At 42.7% G+C, this 21693-nt stretch overlaps 1 protein-coding gene across 3 annotated transcripts in view; it reads left to right on the top strand.

Annotated features, from left to right (window-relative positions):
• The window catches only part of LOC122798124 (leukocyte elastase inhibitor-like), a 524655-nt gene that overhangs the window by 363346 nt on the left and 139616 nt on the right, over positions 1 to 21693 (top strand). For 2 of the 3 annotated variants that reach the window (XM_044066820.1, XM_044066822.1), the window contains exon 5: positions 13298 to 13440. In XM_044066820.1, the coding sequence (XP_043922755.1) occupies positions 13298 to 13440 (143 nt within the window). Of the gene's footprint in view, positions 1 to 13297; positions 13441 to 15914; positions 16058 to 21693 lie in introns of all 3 variants that reach the window. The other variant, XM_044066821.1, reaches the window with a different exon arrangement.

The raw sequence follows: 21693 nt of genomic DNA, 5'->3' as shown, positions 1-21693 counted from the left end.
TTAGGCGAGGAGCCTCCCCGATGTACCACCCAGTCAGAGGGAGGCTGCAGCTTTAGAGGTAAAAAAGCTGCTAGGAAAAAGAGCCATCCAGCACGTCCCCCAGGCCAATCCAGGTTAGGCAATTTCTAAAGGTTCTTTTTGGTGCCAAAGAAGACGGGGGACTTAAGGCCGATCCTCAACCTTTCAACAATAAACCTCTTCATTGCCAAGGAGAAATTCTGGATGGTCACGCTTCAATCCATTCTGCCCTTTCTGCAGGAGAAGGACTGATGTGCTCCATAGACCTCAAGGATGCGTACTATCACATTCTCATGGACAGGCGATCCAGGAGGTTCCTCTGCTTTTGGCTAGGGGCTAGTCTTTACCAGTTCAGGGTCCTACTCTTCGGCCTCACCACAGCTCCCAGGGTGTTCACCAAGGTCATGGCAGTTGTAGCGGCCCACCTGAGACTTCGGGGAATACAGGTTTTTCCTTACCTAGATGACTGGCTCCTTACCGCCCCCCACCAGGCATCTACTCTGCTTAGCCAGGGATCGCTTCCTACTTCTAGCATCCCAATTGGGGATTACCATAAACTTCAAGAAGTCATCCCTTCAACCAGTTCAAGTCTTGGAGTTCATAGGGGCCAGAATAGACACACGCTTCAGACCAAGGCCTTCTTGACATCAGACAGACTTTTCAGTTTGACCTTACACGTTTTAGCCCTTCTTCAGTCACCTGCCCTGTCAGCGGAGTTAGTCATGAGAGCTTTAGGGTCCATGGCAGCAGCAGTCAATCTCGCGCCCTTAGCTCACTTGCACATGAGGGTTCTCCAGTGGACTTTGCAGATTCAGTGGTCCATCCTTCATCACCCGTTGGACTTACCGATTCCTCACAGCAAAGTTTGCAGAAATTCCCTCATGTGGTGGCTCCAATCTCTGAGAGCTTCTGGAAGGATGACCGTTTGTTATGCTTCAACCCCAAGCCATGGTGACCACGGACGCTTCTTGCCTTGGGTGGGGGGGGGGCATTACGTGGGCAGAACTGTCCAAGGTACGTGGACTCAGACAGAGACCATTCTGCATATCAGTGTTCTGGAGATGTGGGGCAGTACTTATAGCATTGCAAGCCCTTCATGCCTTTCTCCCTCCAGGGACTATTGCAATTCAGTCAGACAACATGTCAGTGGTCTGGTACATCAACAAACAGGGGGGACTAGGTCTTACCCTCTTTGCCGAGAGGCCATGAGAGTTTGGGATTGGGCGATATCCACCAACCGTTTTCTGTTAGCAACGCACATTCTGGGTCGGTCCAACATCCTAGCGGACAAAATGAGTTGAACTATCCTCTCGCCTTACGAGTGGTCTCTGATTCCCTTAGTAGCAAAACAGATCTTCCACAAGCGGGGTCAACCTTGCTGCAATCTCTTCGCGTCGCCTTCCAACACAAAGTGCAGCGAGTTTTTCGCTCTTAATTCCCCCCGGGGGAAAAGCCCCAGAGACACACTAGTTCATGCTTGGCCACCTGGTCCTCTTTATGCTTATCCTCCTCTTCCATTGATGACAAAATTCTTACAGAAAGCTTGTCAGTTGGGGAACAATATTATCCTCAGAACCCCATTCTGGCCTTGTCAAGCCTGATTCCCGTGCATACGGTCTCATTTTATAGCTCCTCTCTGGATCTTGGATCCCATCCCGGATCTGATATCTCATCCTTTGGGATTGAAACCCCCAAATCTGGTCGATCTCAAGCTCTCAGCTTGGTTGATCCAGTTACATTAGTTGCTAGGACTCCCGATATCTCGTCTGCAGTTAGATCTATCCTGGTAGTGGCGCATAAGCCTTCTACCAGGAAGGTTTACAATAGTAAATGAAAGTGGTTTTCCATTTGGGCGTCTCATAGGAATTTGGACCCTTTCACTGCTCCCATCCCAGCAGTGCTCGATTTCCTATCTCATATTTTTCAGCAAGGGGCCAGTTCTTCTACTGTAAAGGTTCAAATGGTTGCCATCTCCATTTTCACATTGGAGACAATCTCAATCCCCTCACTTCCACCAAGATTTGTAAGACTTTTCTGAAAGGTACGTTTCTCTTGAGACCTCCTATTAGGAATTCCATCCCTCCATGGGATCTAACTTTGGTCCTTCAGGCTCTGACTGGACCACATTTTGAACCTGCAGCTTCTGTTGATTTGAAATTCTTGTTCTGGAAAACTGCCTTTTTGGTTGCTATTACCTTAGCTAGAAGGGTGTCGGAGCTTCAGGCCCTCTGTATTAAGCCCCTGTATCTTGTTTTCCATAAGGACAGGGTCTCTCTCAGAACTAACCCATCTTTTCTACCTAAAGTGGCCTCTCAGGCGAACATCAATCAGTCCATTCATCTCCCAGATGTTCTTCATGTTTCACTGTTGCAGTCATTACATTTGGGTAATCCTGCTGGCAGGTTGCCCTCATCCAGCCTGAATTCCAAAGTCTTGGGTCCTGTGTCGGCTGTTGTCACCCCTTCCCTGATGTCAGGTTGTCAGGGGTATAAAAGAAGCAGCTGGCGACATTTTCTTCAGTCTTTCTTGCCGTGCGGTGCCCGAAGCAGAAGCAATTCGCAAGTGCCGGTTGGCCGACTCCTGAGATTTTCGTGTTTGAGTTTCAGATCCAAAGTCTTCAGTAAAGCTAAGTACCCCATTGGGAAAACTTTTTTCTTGCTCCAGACCAATGTCAGAAAAAGTTAATAATTGTTTTTCTTGTGGTAAGCAAATACCTCATAAGTATTTTCATTCTTACTGTATTCCTTGCCTAGACTCTGATCATAACGTTACCGGTTGTCGGTTTTGTGCTAGATTTAACCAACGCACTATTAAGCGTCGGTATGATTTTGCTTTAAACTTTTTTGGCCGCCAGTTTAATTATCCTGAAATGTCGTCGGATAGCCATCCGACTACCGGAGTTTACAAAAAACGCAAAGAAAAGGATAGAGAAAAACAACTGAGGCCCAAAACCGACGAAGCTTCTCCTAAGCCAGTCGCCGGTTCTCAGTAAGGTGCTTTCACAGCCCCTGACGCCCGCTACTTTAGAGTCGCAGTCCACTACTGACTCCCACATGGAGTCGGCCATGCCACTGGATACTTAAGGTATTGGAGCTCGGACGCTAATCCCTCAGATGGGTTCAGAGCCGCTGAGCAGGTACTGGCTTCTGAGGGTGTATTCAGACCTAAACATCTTTACATTAAAATGACTTCAGCTTCAGAGGCAAAGACTAAAGCACCTTCTAAAGCAAGGAAACAAACTCAAGAGCCACGTGGACAGGCTTCTATGCTCAAAAATGCTCAAAGTGGCCAAAATCTTGATTACCTTGATCAGGGGTTCCCATCCCCCTCCTGATAAGAGGCCTAGGCAAGACACTGACTGTGAATATTCAGATCAGGTTTCTATTTCTTCTGATTCCTCTTCTGATGGAATATTCTCTTCCCCCCATGAGGATTCTGATGCTGAAGAATCTATACCTTCAGCATCTCCTCTTGAGGACTATTCCTTTGGGGAAACCTTGCATACCACGAGGGAGCATTTCCACTCGGAGAGCCAAGATTTTTCAGAATCTAAAAAGAGGCTCAGGGATTTTCTTTTACTACCTCAGCACAGGCCTCTAGCCATTCCACCTGTGTTAGACATTGTAGATGATGTGTTTGCGGAGTCTAGTCTGACCCCTGACTCCTTACCACCATCTCTTGCTAAGCCTGACAGATATTACAGGGTTCCTGACTCACACAAATTTCTTTTTAAAAACCCTGCTGCTGACCCAGGAACTATTTCACAGGGTCCAAAGGGAGTTGAGGCTTCCATGGCAAAAAACCCAACCCCCTCAGACAGAGATTCAAGGGCACTGGATAGATGGGGAAAAAAGGTTTACACATTAATAAAACTTTATTTTCTACCATAAAATCTCTACTTCTGATCATTTCATTATAACCAACCCTTCTCCTTAGTCTTTGCACTCTCTTTCCTGAGAATTACTTTCTATCTATAATCCTATTTGCCATTTGTTTGTCCTACTCTTATTTTTGTTAATTTTAGAACTATTACTCTATACAAATGTCATTGCCTAATTTTGTTTTCCTTGCATTGTCTCACAATGGTGTTTTAAAATGTCTATTTCTACATATGTAAAATCTAAAACATTATAGAATGTTTTTGTATATTTTTATTATGCTGTGTAACTGGAGCTTTTCTCCCCGGGCCTCCACTGAAAATGGACATGTATCCAGTTGGACTAGCCCAGTCAACAAATGTAAAATAAAATAAAAATAAATAAAAATCTGCAACTTTGGCTATAAGGGCCTTAAACATTCAGTTTGATATGCATAAGTATCAGCAACATGTCATGGGATTGCTTAAACAGAAAATGTTAAATTCTGAATGTGCAGAAAACAAGGAAATGCAGGATTTATTGTATGCAGCAGAACAAGTTGGAAAACATACTTTGCAATGTGGTTTTGATTCTTTGGAAGCCTCCTGCAGGGCCGCAACTAAGGGTTCTGTAATTAGGAGGCATGCTTGGTTAAAGGAACAAAATCTGCCTGATCATGTTAAAGTTAAATTACTAGATGCACCTTTACAGCATGATACTTTGTTTGGTGTTAAGGCAGAAGAGGTGTTAAAGAAAATGGAGGACAAAGCTAAATCTATGCAAACTGTCAAAGATGTTTTACAAGTACAGCCATCTAGGTTTAGTAGACACTGGCCTACTAAAAATTGGTCCTTTCCTGTGTCGGACAGACCTCAAAGGAGCAGATCCAGACGCCCTAGGGGCAGATCCCAGGCGCAAGGTTCTTACAGGCCCAAGCAATGGGGAGCTTCTACCTCCAAAGCTGGAGAAGATGGATCACAAACATGCAGGAAAGCAGTCTCAATGACTTCCCCCTGCCTGCACCAAGCACTTATCTTCTGGCAGCACCCTTAGGGGGAAAATTAGCACTTTTTGCTCAAAATTGGCACATCATAACCCAGGACAAGTGGGTTCTAAACAGAGTGTCACAAGGCTACAAGTTCCATTTCCATACTCTGCCAAAGGCAAACGGTTGGCCAGATCTGCCAAAAAATCATTGAGCAGAGGCACAAAAACAAGTCTCATCCCTCATGGCAAAGTCTTCAGTAAAGCTAAGTACCCCATTGGGAAAACTTTTTTCTTGCTCCAGACCAATGTCAGAAAAAGTTAATAATTGTTTTTCTTGTGGTAAGCAAATACCTCATAAGTATTTTCATTCTTACTGTATTCCTTGCCTAGACCCTGATCATAACGTTACCGGTTGTCGGTTTTGTGCTAGATTTAACCAACGCACTATTAAGCGTCGGTATGATTTTGCTTTAAACTTTTTTGGCCGCCAGTTTAATTATCCTGAAATGTCGTCGGATAGCCATCCGACTACCGGAGTTTACAAAAAACGCAAAGAAAAGGATAGAGAAAAACAACTGAGGCCCAAAACCGACGAAGCTTCTCCTAAGCCAGTCGCCGGTTCTCAGTGAGGTGCTTTCACAGCCCCTGACGCCCGCTACTTTAGAGTCGCAGTCCACTACTGACTCCCACATGGAGTCGGCCATGCCACTGGATACTTAAGGTATTGGAGCTCGGACGCTAATCCCTCAGATGGGTTCAGAGCCGCTGAGCAGGTACTGGCTTCTGAGGGTGTATTCAGACCTAAACATCTTTACATTAAAATGACTTCAGCTTCAGAGGCAAAGACTAAAGCACCTTCTAAAGCAAGGAAACAAACTCAAGAGCCACGTGGACAGGCTTCTATGCTCAAAAATGCTCAAAGTGGCCAAAATCTTGATTACCTTGATCAGGGGTTCCCATCCCCCTCCTGATAAGAGGCCTAGGCAAGACACTGACTGTGAATATTCAGATCAGGTTTCTATTTCTTCTGATTCCTCTTCTGATGGAATATTCTCTTCCCCCCATGAGGATTCTGATGCTGAAGAATCTATACCTTCAGCATCTCCTCTTGAGGACTATTCCTTTGGGGAAACCTTGCATACCACGAGGGAGCATTTCCACTCGGAGAGCCAAGATTTTTCAGAATCTAAAAGAGGCTCAGGGATTTTCTTTTACTACCTCAGCACAGGCCTCTAGCCATTCCACCTGTGTTAGACATTGTAGATGATGTGTTTTGAGTCTAGTCTGACCCCTGACTCCTTACCACCATCTCTTGCTAAGCCTGACAGATATTACAGGGTTCCTGACTCACACAAATTTCTTTTTAAAAACCCTGCTGCTGACCCAGGAACTATTTCACAGGGTCCAAAGGGAGTTGAGGCTTCCATGGCAAAACCCAACCCCCTCAGACAGAGATTCAAGGGCACTGGATAGATGGGAAAAAGGTTTACATTAATAAAACTTTATTTTCTACCATAAAATCTCTACTTCTGATCATTTCATTATAACCAACCCTTCTCCTTAGTCTTTGCACTCTCTTTCCTGAGAATTACTTTCTATCTATAATCCTATTTGCCATTTGTTTGTCCTACTCTTATTTTTGTTAATTTTAGAACTATTACTCTATACAAATGTCATTGCCTAATTTTGTTTTCCTTGCATTGTCTCACAATGGTGTTTTAAAATGTCTATTTCTACATATGTAAAATCTAAAACATTATAGAATGTTTTTGTATATTTTTATTATGCTGTGTAACTGGAGCTTTTCTCCCCGGGCCTCCACTGAAAATGGACATGTATCCAGTTGGACTAGCCCAGTCAACAAATGTAAAATAAAATAAAAATAAATAAAAATCTGCAACTTTGGCTATAAGGGCCTTAAACATTCAGTTTGATATGCATAAGTATCAGCAACATGTCATGGGATTGCTTAAACAGAAAATGTTAAATTCTGAATGTGCAGAAAACAAGGAAATGCAGGATTTATTGTATGCAGCAGAACAAGTTGGAAAACATACTTTGCAATGTGGTTTTGATTCTTTGGAAGCCTCCTGCAGGGCCGCAACTAAGGGTTCTGTAATTAGGAGGCATGCTTGGTTAAAGGAACAAAATCTGCCTGATCATGTTAAAGTTAAATTACTAGATGCACCTTTACAGCATGATACTTTGTTTGGTGTTAAGGCAGAAGAGGTGTTAAAGAAAATGGAGGACAAAGCTAAATCTATGCAAACTGTCAAAGATGTTTTACAAGTACAGCCATCTAGGTTTAGTAGACACTGGCCTACTAAAAATTGGTCCTTTCCTGTGTCGGACAGACCTCAAAGGAGCAGATCCAGACGCCCTAGGGGCAGATCCCAGGCGCAAGGTTCTTACAGGCCCAAGCAATGGGGAGCTTCTACCTCCAAAGCTGGAGAAGATGGATCACAAACATGCAGGAAAACAGTCTCAATGACTTCCCCCTGCCTGCACCAAGCACTTATCTTCTGGCAGCACCCTTAGGGGGAAAATTAGCACTTTTTGCTCAAAATTGGCACATCATAACCCAGGACAAGTGGGTTCTAAACAGAGTGTCACAAGGCTACAAGTTCCATTTCCATACTCTGCCAAAGGCAAACGGTTGGCCAGATCTGCCAAAAAGTCATTGAGCAGAGGCACAAAAACAAGTCTCATCCCTCATGGACATGGGGGCCATTCAACAAGTACCAGAGCAAGAGCAGGGACAAGGATTTTACTCAAGGCTGTTCTTGGTACCCAGAAAGGACAAGGCCTGGAGGCCGATACTGGACCTATCTATTCTGAGCACTTTCCTGGATATTCCAAAATTCAAAATGTTGACTTTGCAGCAGCTTCTGCCCATGCTGGGCAAGAATGCTTGGCTTGTTACTTTAGACCTAAAAGAAGCATATCTGCATGTTCCAGACAGTCATGCAGAAGATACCTAAGATTCAAGATTACCAATTCTCTGTACTGCCCTTTGTCTTATCTACTGCGCCCAGGGTCTTTACAAGTGCCTGGCACCAGTAATTGCATTCTGCAGACAAAGAGGAATACACATATATCCTTACTTGGATGACTGTCTCATTCAAGCAGAGAACAAGGACATTCTTCTTCAACATCTGGCATTCGTGAAAAGACTTCTAACATGCCTAGGGTACACAGTCAACAAAAAGAAATCAAAACTAATTCCTTCACAAGAGATTACATTCCTGGGTGCAAGCTTGAATACAGTTGCCCAGATGGCCTATCTCACACCAGACAAACAAAGGCAACTGACTACCTATTTCAAAATGTTGGCAACAAAGGCCCAGTTATCTGCAAGAAAAATTCTGCAGGCTTTGGGCTTCATGGCATCCTGCATTATACTAATTCCATATGCAAGACTGCATATGAGGAAACTTCAGTGGTACCTAAAAAGTGTTTGGACTCAACATTGCCACAGCCTGAAAACAGTCATTACTCTCATTCCCTGCCTGCAACAGGAGTTTTGATGGTGAGCAAAGGCTTGTCACCAGAACAAGTGACAGCCATTCACATTACCTCCAGCCAGGCAGACACTAACAGATGCATCAGACTATGCCTGGGGAGCCAACTTGGCAGGAAAATGCATTCAGGACACGTGGTCCTCAAACCAAATGCATCTACATATTAAGCAAAAAGAGATGTTAGCTGTTCAAAATGCCCTGACAGCCTTCAAGGACGTACTTCATCCGGGACAACTACTGATAAAGACAACACCATGGTCATGTGATATATAAACAAGCAGGGGGGGGGCACACGTTCTTACCCCCTTTGCAGACTAGCCATGACCTTGTGGGACATAGCTTTGACTTACCAAGTACATCTGCAGGCACAATTCCTGCCAGGAAAGGAAAATACTCTTGGCAGACGAACTAAGCAGAAACCTCATGGATCCCCACAAGTGGAAGCTGGATCCACAAGTCTTCAGCATGATAACAAGGAAATGGGGATGCCCGACATAGATCTATTTGCCTCCCCTCTCAATTACCAACTAAAAAGATTCTGCACAAGGACTTATCACAGACAAGCATGGAAAGTGGATGCCCTATCTTTCGGCTGGAAAAACCTATCAGTATATGCCTTTCCTTCACTGCCTCTCCTCCCCAAGGTGCTCCTAAAAGTCAGACAGGAGAAGCCAAAGATGATACTGATTGCCCCCAGACTGGCCACACCAGTTCTGGTATCCAATACTAAGGAACTTATCTCTATACCCAGCTTGGACCTTGCCTCAAATACCTCGACTACTGTCCCAGCAAAACAATCAGATCATGCACAGCCAACTCAGGACATTAAACTTGGCAGCATGGCGGATAATGTAGTCATACAAAAAACACCTCTCAGTAAAGCTGTGATGGATGTCATTCTGGAAGCCAGAAGGCCTAGTACTAGAAAGTCTTATGCTGGAAAGTGGAAGAGATTCAAGGAACTGATACAGCGGTACCAAATATTCCTCAGATTTTGCAGTACTTAACTGAGATGCTGGACAAAGGCCTATCTTTTTCATCAATTAAAATTCATGCCTCTGCCATTTTGGCTCATTACAGTACAGAGCCACCACTTTTTTTCTCATCCTTTATTAAGGCAGTACCTCAGAGAAGCCAAAAATTTAAGGCCCCCAAGGAGACTACCAATACCTGCATGGGACCTCAACTATGTCTTGGAAAAGCTCACCCTACCGCCTTTTGAGCCAGCTGCTACTGCTGATATGAAGCTTTTATCTTGGAAAACAGCTGTGATCTTAGCAATTACTTCTGCAAGATGAGTTTCAGAGCTACAGGTGCTCATGGCTGTGGAACCTTTCATAATTTTTCATCCAGACAGGGTCTCCCTGAGGACAAACCCAACATTTATGCCTAAAGTAGTGTCCAGTGTAGCGCTTAACCAAGCCATCCATCTGCCTAACTTTTACCCAAATCCACAGAACAAGGAGGAGATAATTCTGCATTCTTTGGACATACACAGACAGCTTAGATTCTACTTGGACAGAACCAAAGCTTTCAGGAAGACAGAGCAATTACTAGTGGCATATGCGGCAGGATCACAAGAAAAGCCTATCTCAAAGCAGACTATTTCAAGTGGTTAGGTCACTGCATTTGTTTCTGCTACTTACACCATGGCAAGCCAGTGCCTAAGGGCATTAGGCCTCATTCCAACAGAGCTGCAGCCACCTCAGCAGCCTTTCTCAGAGGAGTACCAACCATTAACATTTTAGAGGCAGCTACTTGGAGTTCAGTGCACACCTTTACAAAGCATTATCATCTGCCACTCTACTCTAAATCCAGGACAGGCTTTGCCACTGCAGTTCTGCAGGGCCTCATAGCTGCTCCTACTGCTGCCTAGTTCCAGCCTCACAACCATAGCTTTGGGACTCTACGCAAATGTAATGACCGCAACAGTGAAACATTAAGAACATAGTACAGTTGTGTACACTTACCATAAATGTAGATGTTCGAGTGTATTCACTGTTGCAGACCAGGTTAACCACCCACCTTCCCCCATTTTTCTTTTCGATCTTATCTTTCCTTCTCTGATTTATATTACCTATGTGGTGTATTTGCTTATAGATGAAGGTAAAATTTATATTGGTGTATTTATATAAAGCTTGGCTACCCTTTTATGGGGGCACCTGACATCTGGGGCAAGAAAAACTGAAGAAAATGGCGTCGGCTGCTTCTTTTATACCCCTGATGACCTGACATCAGGGAAGGGTCTACAACAGCTGACGCAGGACCCAAGACTTTGGAATTCAGGCCAGCTGAGGGCAACCTGCCAGCAGGATTACCCAAATGTAATGACTGCAACAGTGAATACACTAGAACATCTACATTTATGGTAAGTGTGCACAACTGTACTTTTTTTTCCCCTAACTATCAAAACAAAGGGGAGTACAAACTTAATTTGTTAGATGTTCATAGATAGTTATGTTTTTATTTACACAGAACAGCTGCCTTCCGCAAGTCTGATCAGCTCTTTGTTTCCTTTGCCAAACCCTTCTTGGGTAAGCCAGTGTCGAAGGTGACTCTGGCCAGATGGATTTCAAATTGCATTCTGCTCACATACAAACTATCTGGCCTGCCAGAGCCTATAGGGTTTCATGCTCATTCTACCCGCTCTATGGCTACATCTGCTGCATTCTGGTCTAGAATTCCCTTGGATGACATTTGCTCTGCGGCTACTTAGGCATCCTCTCATACCTTTATCTCTCACTATAAATTGGATTTAGTGTCTAGAGGAGGGCGGCTTTTGGCTGTACAATGCTCTGGAATATCCTTCCTTGAGGACCTCCCAAGTTTTTTGGTAGCTGGGGACTCTGTCCCACAGGTTGATGATCAAATGAAGTTAACTACTTCAGATAAAGAAGTTATGTACTCACCATAATGTTCCATATGAGTAGGTAACTTCTTTTGTCAGCAACCGACCCTACCAACGTCCCCCTAACCTAGTTCTTTGATTACCTGAAGCCTAGGATGTTTTTTCAGGTCCTTTGTTAATCTTTAGGTTAGGATTCTTCAGGTTGTTGTTTTGTCGTTGTGAGGTTATATAGGTGGGCAAACACGATCTGAGGACTGGAAGGAGGTAGCAGGGCATTATGGGTAAGGGGGAGGAGCTTGGATCTCAGATCTCTAGCTTGGAAAGCTGCCGGCTCGGATCCAGGTCGGATCTGATACCCACAGGTTGCTGACAAATGAAGTTACCTACTCGATGGAACGTTATGGTGAGTACATAACTTCTTTTACTATGCAGACCGCTTCAAAGCCCTGTCCTTGTACTCTGTCTCCTACAGATTATTGTGGGATGATCTATGCCTAACCTACAAGGCATTCTCTGATCTACCCTTGATGGACCTGCTATGCATTTGCAAAAAAGACAGCAGTAGCATTACATGATCTAAGGCTCTAAACATCATCTGAGACCTAAGTAAATCGTGTTGGAGGGAGAGGTATGTGTCTCACAGATTACCCGTTCTTTGAAACCGACTCCCCACTCATGTGTAGCAGTGCTCTTCCCTAAGCATATCCAAATGCATTTTGCACCAATGGATGGGATATTGCAAATTCATCCCTAGCTTGCCACCTGTTTCTCTTATGGTCAGAGGAAGCTTGTAGATGACTTAAGGCTCAAGCATATACCAAAACACTTAGTCCATGGGCAGTGATAAATGGGAAAATTGGGGAATGAATGACTATGCTTAAAAAGGCTCTACGGACATTAGCCTAGTAACCTGCTATGATCCTATGACCCATAGGTGGATGCAGCTATAATAGTGTTGCGGGCGTTGTGGACTGTTGTGGTGAAGTGAGAGCGGGTCATAGGTTGAAGTTTGCAGTTTGCTGATGAGTCTTGGTCTCCATTATAACTTGTGGTCAGAACTTTTCACTAGTGACTTAAAGAAAGGGAATACATATACGAGAGTAAATAAGGAGATTCCATCATAGGACTGCTGAGCATAATATGATGAGGGTCCTGGCAGTCTGAAGGACCTTGTAGTAGATAAGTCCAGATGGGGATTTCCTATAGGAGTTGTATGAGGAAGAAATTAGTGGGAGAAGCCCCTAAGGTAGATGCAAAAGAAGCTGGAAATATTGTAACTTACACCTACCTGGGAACACTTTGGGATCCTGCTAGATGAACTTGAGCTGTTGCTGTGAAGTTGCTTAGTTGTCTAGCAGTGTTACCCTCACAAAGGCAAGCAATTTAGAAAAAATGGACGGATACTTCTTAAATGGCATGTTGTCTATAAAATGGTGGGAGAGGGTTGAGTGGTACAGCTGTTCATGGTCTCTTCCTAATCTGAGTATTATCACTGCATGCACTACCAGCAGCCTTGCATACTTCTAAGTACATGACTGAGAAAACATTCAGAAATGTAAATAGATAGGAATATCAGGAAAAAAAAAAGCTTAGCAGTTGCACATGACTGAAGGTTTCAATATAGAGAAGCTGCAATGAAAAATAATGTATATGTAGATGGGATAGCAGTAGACCATTGTGTAATAGTTGAGAAACATCACTCTGATCTGATGTTAGTCCTGACAGGGTTTTAATCTTGTGTTAACAGTTTTAATTACACCCAGTATAACATTGTTTAGGAGTCTCTTCTGTAGTACCTCTCCACTATAACCATCAGTGTACATGCCGTATATAGTAACAGTAATTGCATTGCCCTTTTATGTATATGTATTATTTTTATTATTCTGTAACCGAACTGGACGTTATTTGTAAGCTCTACTTGTTTTTTATTGGTTATGTTGCTACCCCAGGCTGTTCATGAAAAATGTCCATATGGATTAGTGTTCTACCACTTTTCACAAACAAATTAAAGTCAGATGCAGTTAATAAGCTGCAGAAATACTAAATGTGCCATTTGTTTCATGCAGGGAAAATCCAAAACTTACTTGCTAGTGGAACCATTGACAGCCTTACCAGACTTGTGTTAGTGAATGCCATCTACTTCAAATGTGACTGGGATAGTAAATTCAAAGAGAGCAGTACAAAAGAAAGGCCATTTAGAATAAGCAAGGTATGTAAGAAACCTATTTTTTCTCAAAAGTTTTGTTCTTTAAGGCTTTGAAATGCTAGATGATTCCTCATGTTGATAAAGTCATTTTGTCGTGCTCTCGTTTCTTTTCTTTATTATAATGAACAGTACAGGTGTCACAAATATCTTAATGTAAGTCCAGTTTACGTAAGCCCCCTAAAAAAGATTTCCTATTTGCCAGGACAGACTGATACTCTTCCCTTTTCCCCATCATTTTAGATCTTGGCTCCCCTGTTTCTCCATACCATACTATTTACTGTATGCTTTTACCCCATTTGTACTTGCCAACCGTCAGTCCTCCTGCAGTGACCTGAAGATACAGCATCACCATCATCATGATGACAGCCATGAAGAGAATTAGTTTCCCATATCCGAGTGCTTCCCACCTAAACCCTGTGCTTCCAGGATTCAGGGGTATCTTCATCCCAGAAGCCTCAGTATTTGTCTTCAGTCCCCACCCCCAGAATTAAGCAACCTGCATTTAAAGTTTGGACACTGATGGCCTCAGTGGTGTCAGTGCTGTGGAACTATATGATGCCCAGTCAGCAGTGAGGCAGATCCTGAACCCTGTAATTCCTGTACCTAGACTTCAGTGCTGCTGTCGATAACATGTTCTGTAGTGCACACATCTAATCCAGCTCTGACATGTATGCTACCTGACAGGCATGTGCTATATGTGACCCAGCTCTTGCCCGTAAAACTCACGGTTATAACCAGACACTTCTGGACATTAGTAAAGAAAAAGCAGGCTGTACAGCCTCTCTCCCCTGTAGTAAGTGAGCTGGCATCAACCAATCACTGTCATTCTCCCAGACTGATATTCTAGCACTTTTCTGGGTACTGGATCATGCGGGTCTTAGAACTTCGTCTCAGAGCCAGCTTTTTACCATAACATTTAAAATAACACTATTCTTTTCCAGGATGTGGTCCCAATCATTGTAATAGTCATATGTGCCTCTGCCTGTGTTTTGGAAAGCAAGACCTGGAAACCTTGTTGTCTCTTTTTTACATGTCTTTGTCATGTTCATTAAATCATGTGCATTGAGTAATCCAGTACTAGGGTGCATGATAAATGTTCAAGTATCATAATTTGAAATCATAAGAACAGAGGAACTAAAATGGCATATTGGTGGGAATGTGTACCAAGTTCAGTGTTGCAGCACCTTGGAGTATTTGTCATGCTCTAAGGTACAGCAGTCTCTTTGAGTTTACATATATATAAGCAGCATTGGGTTTAGGACACTGCATCTTGTGTTGTAGGATGCAGTCAGGCTAAGCTTTAAAATTGTGTAACAGTGACTTGTATAATTCACAGGTTGTTTGACTTGCAGTTTATTTTTGATGTGTGGAGACTCATGATCTAGTCTCACACTTCCAATAGTGAGCTCCATATTGTCCAGTTGTGAGCTCCATACTGTCCAGTAGTGAGCTCCATAATGTCCAGTAGTGAGCTCCATAATGTGTAACAATACACAATGACAGCTGCAGTGCATCACTTTTCATAGGGTCTTTAGGCTTAGACAAAGGGCATTATGTCAGTTTATTGGGTATTTCATTGTGAACCCACATATGTAACTTTTTTTCAGGTCTGCCTTTAAGGTGCATCTACCTTCTGTGAAGCAGCCCTTTCAGCCATCCTCTCCAAATTCATTTTTCACCTGTGCAGTACCCTCCAGCATCCTTCTGACTCCCACCCTCCAATGTACACACATGCATAAGCTATTTTACAAAAGTAAAATGAGGATTTAACATTTCCATAAATGATTGTCACCTGCCCTTATCTACCCCCACCCTTCTTCATTTACAAGCTGTCTATAAAATGGTGGGAGAGGGTTGAGTGGTACAGCTGTTCATGGTCTCTTCCTAATCTGAGTATTATCACTGCATGCACTACCAGCAGCCTTGCATACTTCTAAGTACATGACTGAGAAAACATTCAGAAATGTAAATAGATAGGAATATCAGGAAAAAAAAAAGCTTAGCAGTTGCACATGACTGAAGGTTTCAATATAGAGAAGCTGCAATGAAAAATAATGTATATGTAGATGGGATAGCAGTAGACCATTGTGTAATAGTTGAGAAACATCACTCTGATCTGATGTTAGTCCTGACAGGGTTTTAATCTTGTGTTAACAGTTTTAATTACACCCAGTATAACATTGTTTAGGAGTCTCTTCTGTAGTACCTCTCCACTATAACCATCAGTGTACATGCCGTATATAGTAACAGTAATTGCATTGCCCTTTTTATGTATATGTATTATTTTTATTATTCTGTAACCGAACTGGACATTATTTGTAAGCTCTACTTGTTTTTTATTGGTTATGTTGCTACCCCAGGCTGTTCATGAAAAATGTCCATATGGATTAGTGTTCTACCACTTTTCACAAACAAATTAAAGTCAGATGCAGTTAATAAGCTGCAGAAATACTAAATGTGCCATTTGTTTCATGCAGGGAAAATCCAAAACTTGCTTGCTAGTGGAACCATTGACAGCCTTACCAGACTTGTGTTAGTGAATGCCATCTACTTCAAATGTGACTGGGATAGTAAATTCAAAGAGAGCAATACAAAAGAAAGGCCATTTAGAATAAGCAAGGTATGTAAGAAACCTATTTTTTCTCAAAAGTTTTGTTCTTTAAGGCTTTGAAATGCTAGATGATTCCTCATGTTGATAAAGTCATTTTGTCGTGCTCTCGTTTCTTTTCTTTATTATAATGAACAGTACAGGTGTCACAAATATCTTAATGTAAGTCCAGTTTACGTAAGTCCCCTAAAAAAGATTTCCTATTTGCCAGGACAGACTGATACTCTTCCCTTTTCCCCATCATTTTAGATCTTGGCTCCCCTGTTTCTCCATACCATACTATTTACTGTATGCTTTTACCCCATTTGTACTTGCCAACCATCAGTCCTCCTGCAGTGACCTGAAGATACAGCATCACCATCATCATGATGACAGCCATGAAGAGAATTAGTTTCCCATATCCGAGTGCTTCCCACCTAAACCCTGTGCTTCCAGGATTCAGGGGTATCTTCATCCCAGAAGCCTCAGTATTTGTCTTCAGTCCCCACCCCCAGAATTAAGCAACCTGCATTTAAAGTTTGGACACTGATGGCCTCAGTGGTGTCAGTGCTGTGGAACTATATGATGCCCAGTCAGCAGTGAGGCAGATCCTGAACCCTGTAATTCCTGTACCTAGACTTCAGTGCTGCTGTCGATAACATGTTCTGTAGTGCACACATCTAATCCAGCTCTGACATGTATGCTACCTGACAGGCATGTGCTATATGTGACCCAGCTCTTGCCCGTAAAACTCACGGTCATAACCAGACACTTCTGGACATTAGTAAAGAAAAAAAAGCAGGCTGTACAGCCTCTCTCCCCTGTAGTAAGTGAGCTGGCATCAACCAATCACTGTCATTCTCCCAGACTGATATTCTAGCACTTTTCTGGGGTACTGGATCATGCGGGTCTTAGAACTTCGTCTCAGAGCCAGCTTTTTACCATAACATTTAAAATAACACTATTCTTTTCCAGGATGTGGTCCCAATCATTGTAATAGTCATATGTGCCTCTGCCTGTGTTTTGGAAAGCAAGACCTGGAAACCTTGTTGTCTCTTTTTTACATGTCTTTGTCATGTTCATTAAATCATGTGCATTGAGTAATCCAGTACTAGGGTGCATAATAAATGTTCAAGTATCATAATTTGAAATCATAAGAACAGAGGAACTAAAAGGGCATATTGGTGGGAATGTGTACCAAGTTTAGTGTTGCAGCACCTTGGGGTATTTGTCATGCTCTAAGGTACAGCAGTCTCTTTGAGTTTACATATATATAAGTAGCATTGGGTTTAGGACACTGCATCTTGTGTTGTAGGATGCAGTCAGGCTAAGCTTTAAAATTGTGTAACAGTGACTTGTACAATTCACAGGTTGTTTGACTTGCAGTTTATTTTTGAAGTGTGGAGACTCATGATCTAGTCTCACACTTCCAATAGTGAGCTCCATATTGTCCAGTTGTGAGCTCCATACTGTCCAGTAGTGAGCTCCATAATGTCCAGTAGTGAGCTCCATAATGTGTAACAATACACAATGACAGCTGCAGTGCATCACTTTTCATAGGGTCTTTAGGCTTAGACAAAGGACATTATGTCAGTTTATTGGGTATTTCATTGTGAACCCACATATGTAACTTTTTTTCAGGTCTGCCTTTAAGGTGCATCTACCTTCTGTGAAGCAGCCCTTTCAGCCATCCTCTCCAAATTCATTTTTCACCTGTGCAGTACCCTCCAGCATCCTTCTGACTCCCACCCTCCAATGTACACACATGCATAAGCTATTTTTACAAAAGTAAAATGAGGATTTAACATTTCCATAAATGATTGTCACCTGCCCTTATCTACCCCCCCACCCTTCTTCATTTACAGCCCTTCTACTTTGTGATTCAATAGTGTGTCCCACTTTTGTCTTCTAGCCTGGTTTCCTCAAGTGAATATATTGTTCCCTTTGTCAGGATTTCCTCATCCAGACATCTGGTGCCTCTCACAATTTTTAATAGTCCCCTTCTACGTGCTTCAGCAAAACTGTTGTATTTCTCACCTAATACTGCTTCCAATACTGCATGTGTCTATTTTGCATGGAATTTCCAGTGCTATAAGAATGAACTCTGTGTTCCTGGAGTGTCTCTAGACTGCACATCTCCAACTACAGTAGTATACTCAGCTCCAGCTATAGTGCGCCTGCTGATATGGCCCAGTCATTTTGCCTTGACCATGCTCATGTTGATCCAGCCCAGTCTCTCTTGTCATTCTCTGCTTTTCCTAGTCATTTAGAGTGCACATTGTTTGTGTTTAGTGTACCTACTCCAAGTGCCAGCTGCCTGCCTAGTATGTCATTCTTACCAGATCATGGTGAAGTCTGTTTTTTTTTTTTTGTAGTTCTGCTTCTGCTCAAGTTCTGGAGTCTTCATTGTACTGATTTGACTTTGTTTTAGTTGATGTATTATGTCATCCACAATTAATTTCTGCAATGGTGGATGGGACAGAGTCCTGCAATGTTCCCCTTTTGCTTGATTTGTATGGGACGGTATCCATTTTTACCACTTTATCTATTGTATCTTACTGCAATCCAGTTCATTCATCTGTTAAAACCCTCATTATTTTCAGCTGTAACATTCATAGTGTCCACCATTCAGAAATTGGTACATTGTTTTGTAATTTCCCACATTTAGGCACATCTGTGCACCCATACACTTCATGACGTAATAAGCCAGGTACACAAGCATATGTATTCTCAGTATTTGCTGTTTTTTTTTCTGGCCGCACACTTAAAATATCAGTCGTTGCTGTATTAGTAAAGTCCTGCATTTATATGTGTCAGCACTGCCAACACAGTAGATCTGAATGTGGCCATCAGATAACCAGTCTGAATCAAGCTTCACTACTGTCATAAGGAATTGCACAGTACTGAGAAATGTCTAGTGTCATAAGATTTAACACTGCTAATGGAAGGTGAAAAAGGGAAAATTTTTTCCTACTTTGTGATAAAGTCAAGAAGTATTCATATGAAGATTTGAAGTAAGATCCTTCTCATGGCTAAGTTCCATCTCAAAGTTCAGACTTATGTCAAAGTAATGCTGTAAGCAAAGACAGAGTAGGTGGAGGCCTGAGCTTCCTCGAGATAGGACTGGCATTTCACTGGCCCAGTGAACACCGCAGTTTGTATGCTCATCCTTTGCTAGTGAGGGCTTGAACAGAAACCCGTTTGGTCAAGGACAGGGGACTGAGAACAGTATACCTTTGGCTTCCCACCTTAGGAAGATTTCATAGGTTTCTTTTGCCTCATTCCCCAAAATATTTGGCTGTAAAGAATGGTCAGCTAGCCTGATACCACAGAACAGTCTCTTGTTTAATCCCGTCATGGATTTGTGTTGTTGTGGAATGAGGATTCTTTTTGTGAAACACTACCTTTCCCAAACCCATCTAGAATTGCAAGTCCTAACCTAGGAGAGTTCAGCAGATCATTCCTTGCCAGTGTCTACATCACTGAGACTGACTAATAAACAGATTGAGGTTTGGTAGGAACTTGGGTCTTAGATGCAGGAACACCATTAGGTAACTTGGTATGAAGTTTTCTGGAAGGCTGATACAGGTCTCTTTCTAGTCTGATACCTTTGAGTAATGGGCTGACAGTAACAGTTTGTGATTCTATGACTCTTGGTGTGGGTATGTCACACTTTTGCTTTTCATGACATATTAAATTAGCTTTCTGTTATTAGGTCATGATACTGTCTCATGTCCCTGTTCCTGAGATGGTCCAAAGGATCTGAAGGCCACTGTCTCTGAGACAGACAAGGACAATGAGGCACCCTCACTCTCATCCTATCCACTGGATGAGCCCTGTTTTGAAGAAGTTTTCACTCTTAAAAATGGTTTGAACTGATTGTGTGCCACTGTCCCCTTCCCCAGAGATGCCTTGCATTTCTGGTGCAAAATGCCTGTGGATCCCTGAGTTATCCATCCCACTGAGCTTTTCAGTGTGGGTTGGTATCAAGGCAGACCAGAGTCATTTCAACTCTTCTGGTTCAAGCCACAAGAAGACTAGGGTGTAAGCAAACACACCATTGCTGATTTCCTGCCATCTTTGGTTGAACATAGGTCTCAGAGACCAGATTATTTAGCCACCTTGTTGTCAGATAAGGAGTGTAAACTTGGGCAGTTGTGGTAATAGAGCCATCTCTCAGATTGGGGATCAGAGCCTTCAGTACTAGCTTAGGCACCCTTGAGGGTGATCTTCTGTCATACCCACCATAGTCTTAACTCCAGTCTTAGACTATTTAAGGGAAGGTGCTTTGACTTGAAGAACCATCACAAAAGACCAGTAAATGTCCTTACAGTCAGTGCAGTAGTATTCCTAACAGATCAGTTTCCCTAATGTGGAAGCCTGAATGTCAGGCCAGTCTACCAAAGACTACCTATTGCTTTTAAAAGGTATGCCGAACATCATCCAAACACTCCTTGCATAGAGTAGGGCATAAAGGTGAGGTTCAGGCCCATCATAATCAGAACTTTGCCACCACTCTGAACATATCTTTACCATCAGTCTATCTACCTGCATCAATTTTCTGCAAGTTGAACACAATTTCATTCTCCAGTGGCTATCTATGCCTCTTTGCTGACTTCTATTGCAGTTGCAGATAAGTACTCTGTTGGGGAGTTTGTTTTTTTTTTTTTTTTTTTTTTTACTTTTTTTTGTGCTCCTTGGGGTTAATGTCATCCAGGAAGGGTAAATGCCAGTGTGGACAACAGAATCACCACAATAAGTGTGTTTTTTATCTAGGAGCTTGTCATGACCATATATCTTGTTCTGTTTGTCAGGAGTTCTTTCCAAAAACCCTTCGCAGTGACTTTCTTCCCTTTCCTTGAATCTTGAGAACCAGCATATTAAGCTTGTCACTAAAGATACAGTGGAAGTAATCCCCCACACCAAAGGTCATCCTTCCAGGATGTACAGGTTACCCGTTGGGTTTCTCGGACTGTGATCCTACTGGGCCATTCAGTTCTGATTAGGGCAGGCTTGAACATCACCCTTATGCCTTATGCTACCCAAGGAGCATTTGGGTAATTTTCACCATACCTTTTAAAAGCAAGAAGTAGTCTTTGGTAGACTGACCAGATGATTGGGCTTCCACGGCAGGGAATCCCATCTGTTAAGAATACTGCAGCAGTGAAGGCAAGGACATGTACTGTTATGGTAAGATTTTACACAACTGTACTTTCCAAAGTGGTGTCAAAGCCATCTGGAGCATACTGGTTATCCACTTCAACATGCTATGCTGGCAGATGACTATGTGGTTCACAGGGCCGTAGTGCTGTTGGAAGGTCTGAGATTATACTGTTTATTTTTTTGTCTTGAAAAGTATAGACTACTTCATTCCTACTTTTGATCTTAGTTGCTTCGAGTAACAAGTATGTGATTTCACATGGTTGTAGTACATTATCTTGCCTTTGCTTCTGCAAGAAACTTGAATGGTTTCAATAAACATGATGGATACCTTTTGGCACATCAGTGCATGGGGCCTACTAACATGAGAACTGTTTAGCTCACTGTACACTGGAGGAAGGAGGTACCTTCCCAGAATGTTCTCATTTGTACTTCAGTCAGTGGTCAGAGCCTTCATCACCATGTTAGTAGTTGTGACCAAAGCACTGAAGATCTACAGGTATTTGTAT

Source organism: Protopterus annectens, chromosome 3.part1 (assembly GCF_019279795.1).
Source record: "Protopterus annectens isolate FY-2018-M chromosome 3.part1, PAN1.0, whole genome shotgun sequence".
In the NCBI taxonomy this organism is placed as follows: Eukaryota; Metazoa; Chordata; order Ceratodontiformes; family Protopteridae; genus Protopterus; species Protopterus annectens.
This window is presented reverse-complemented; position numbering and strand designations above follow the sequence as displayed.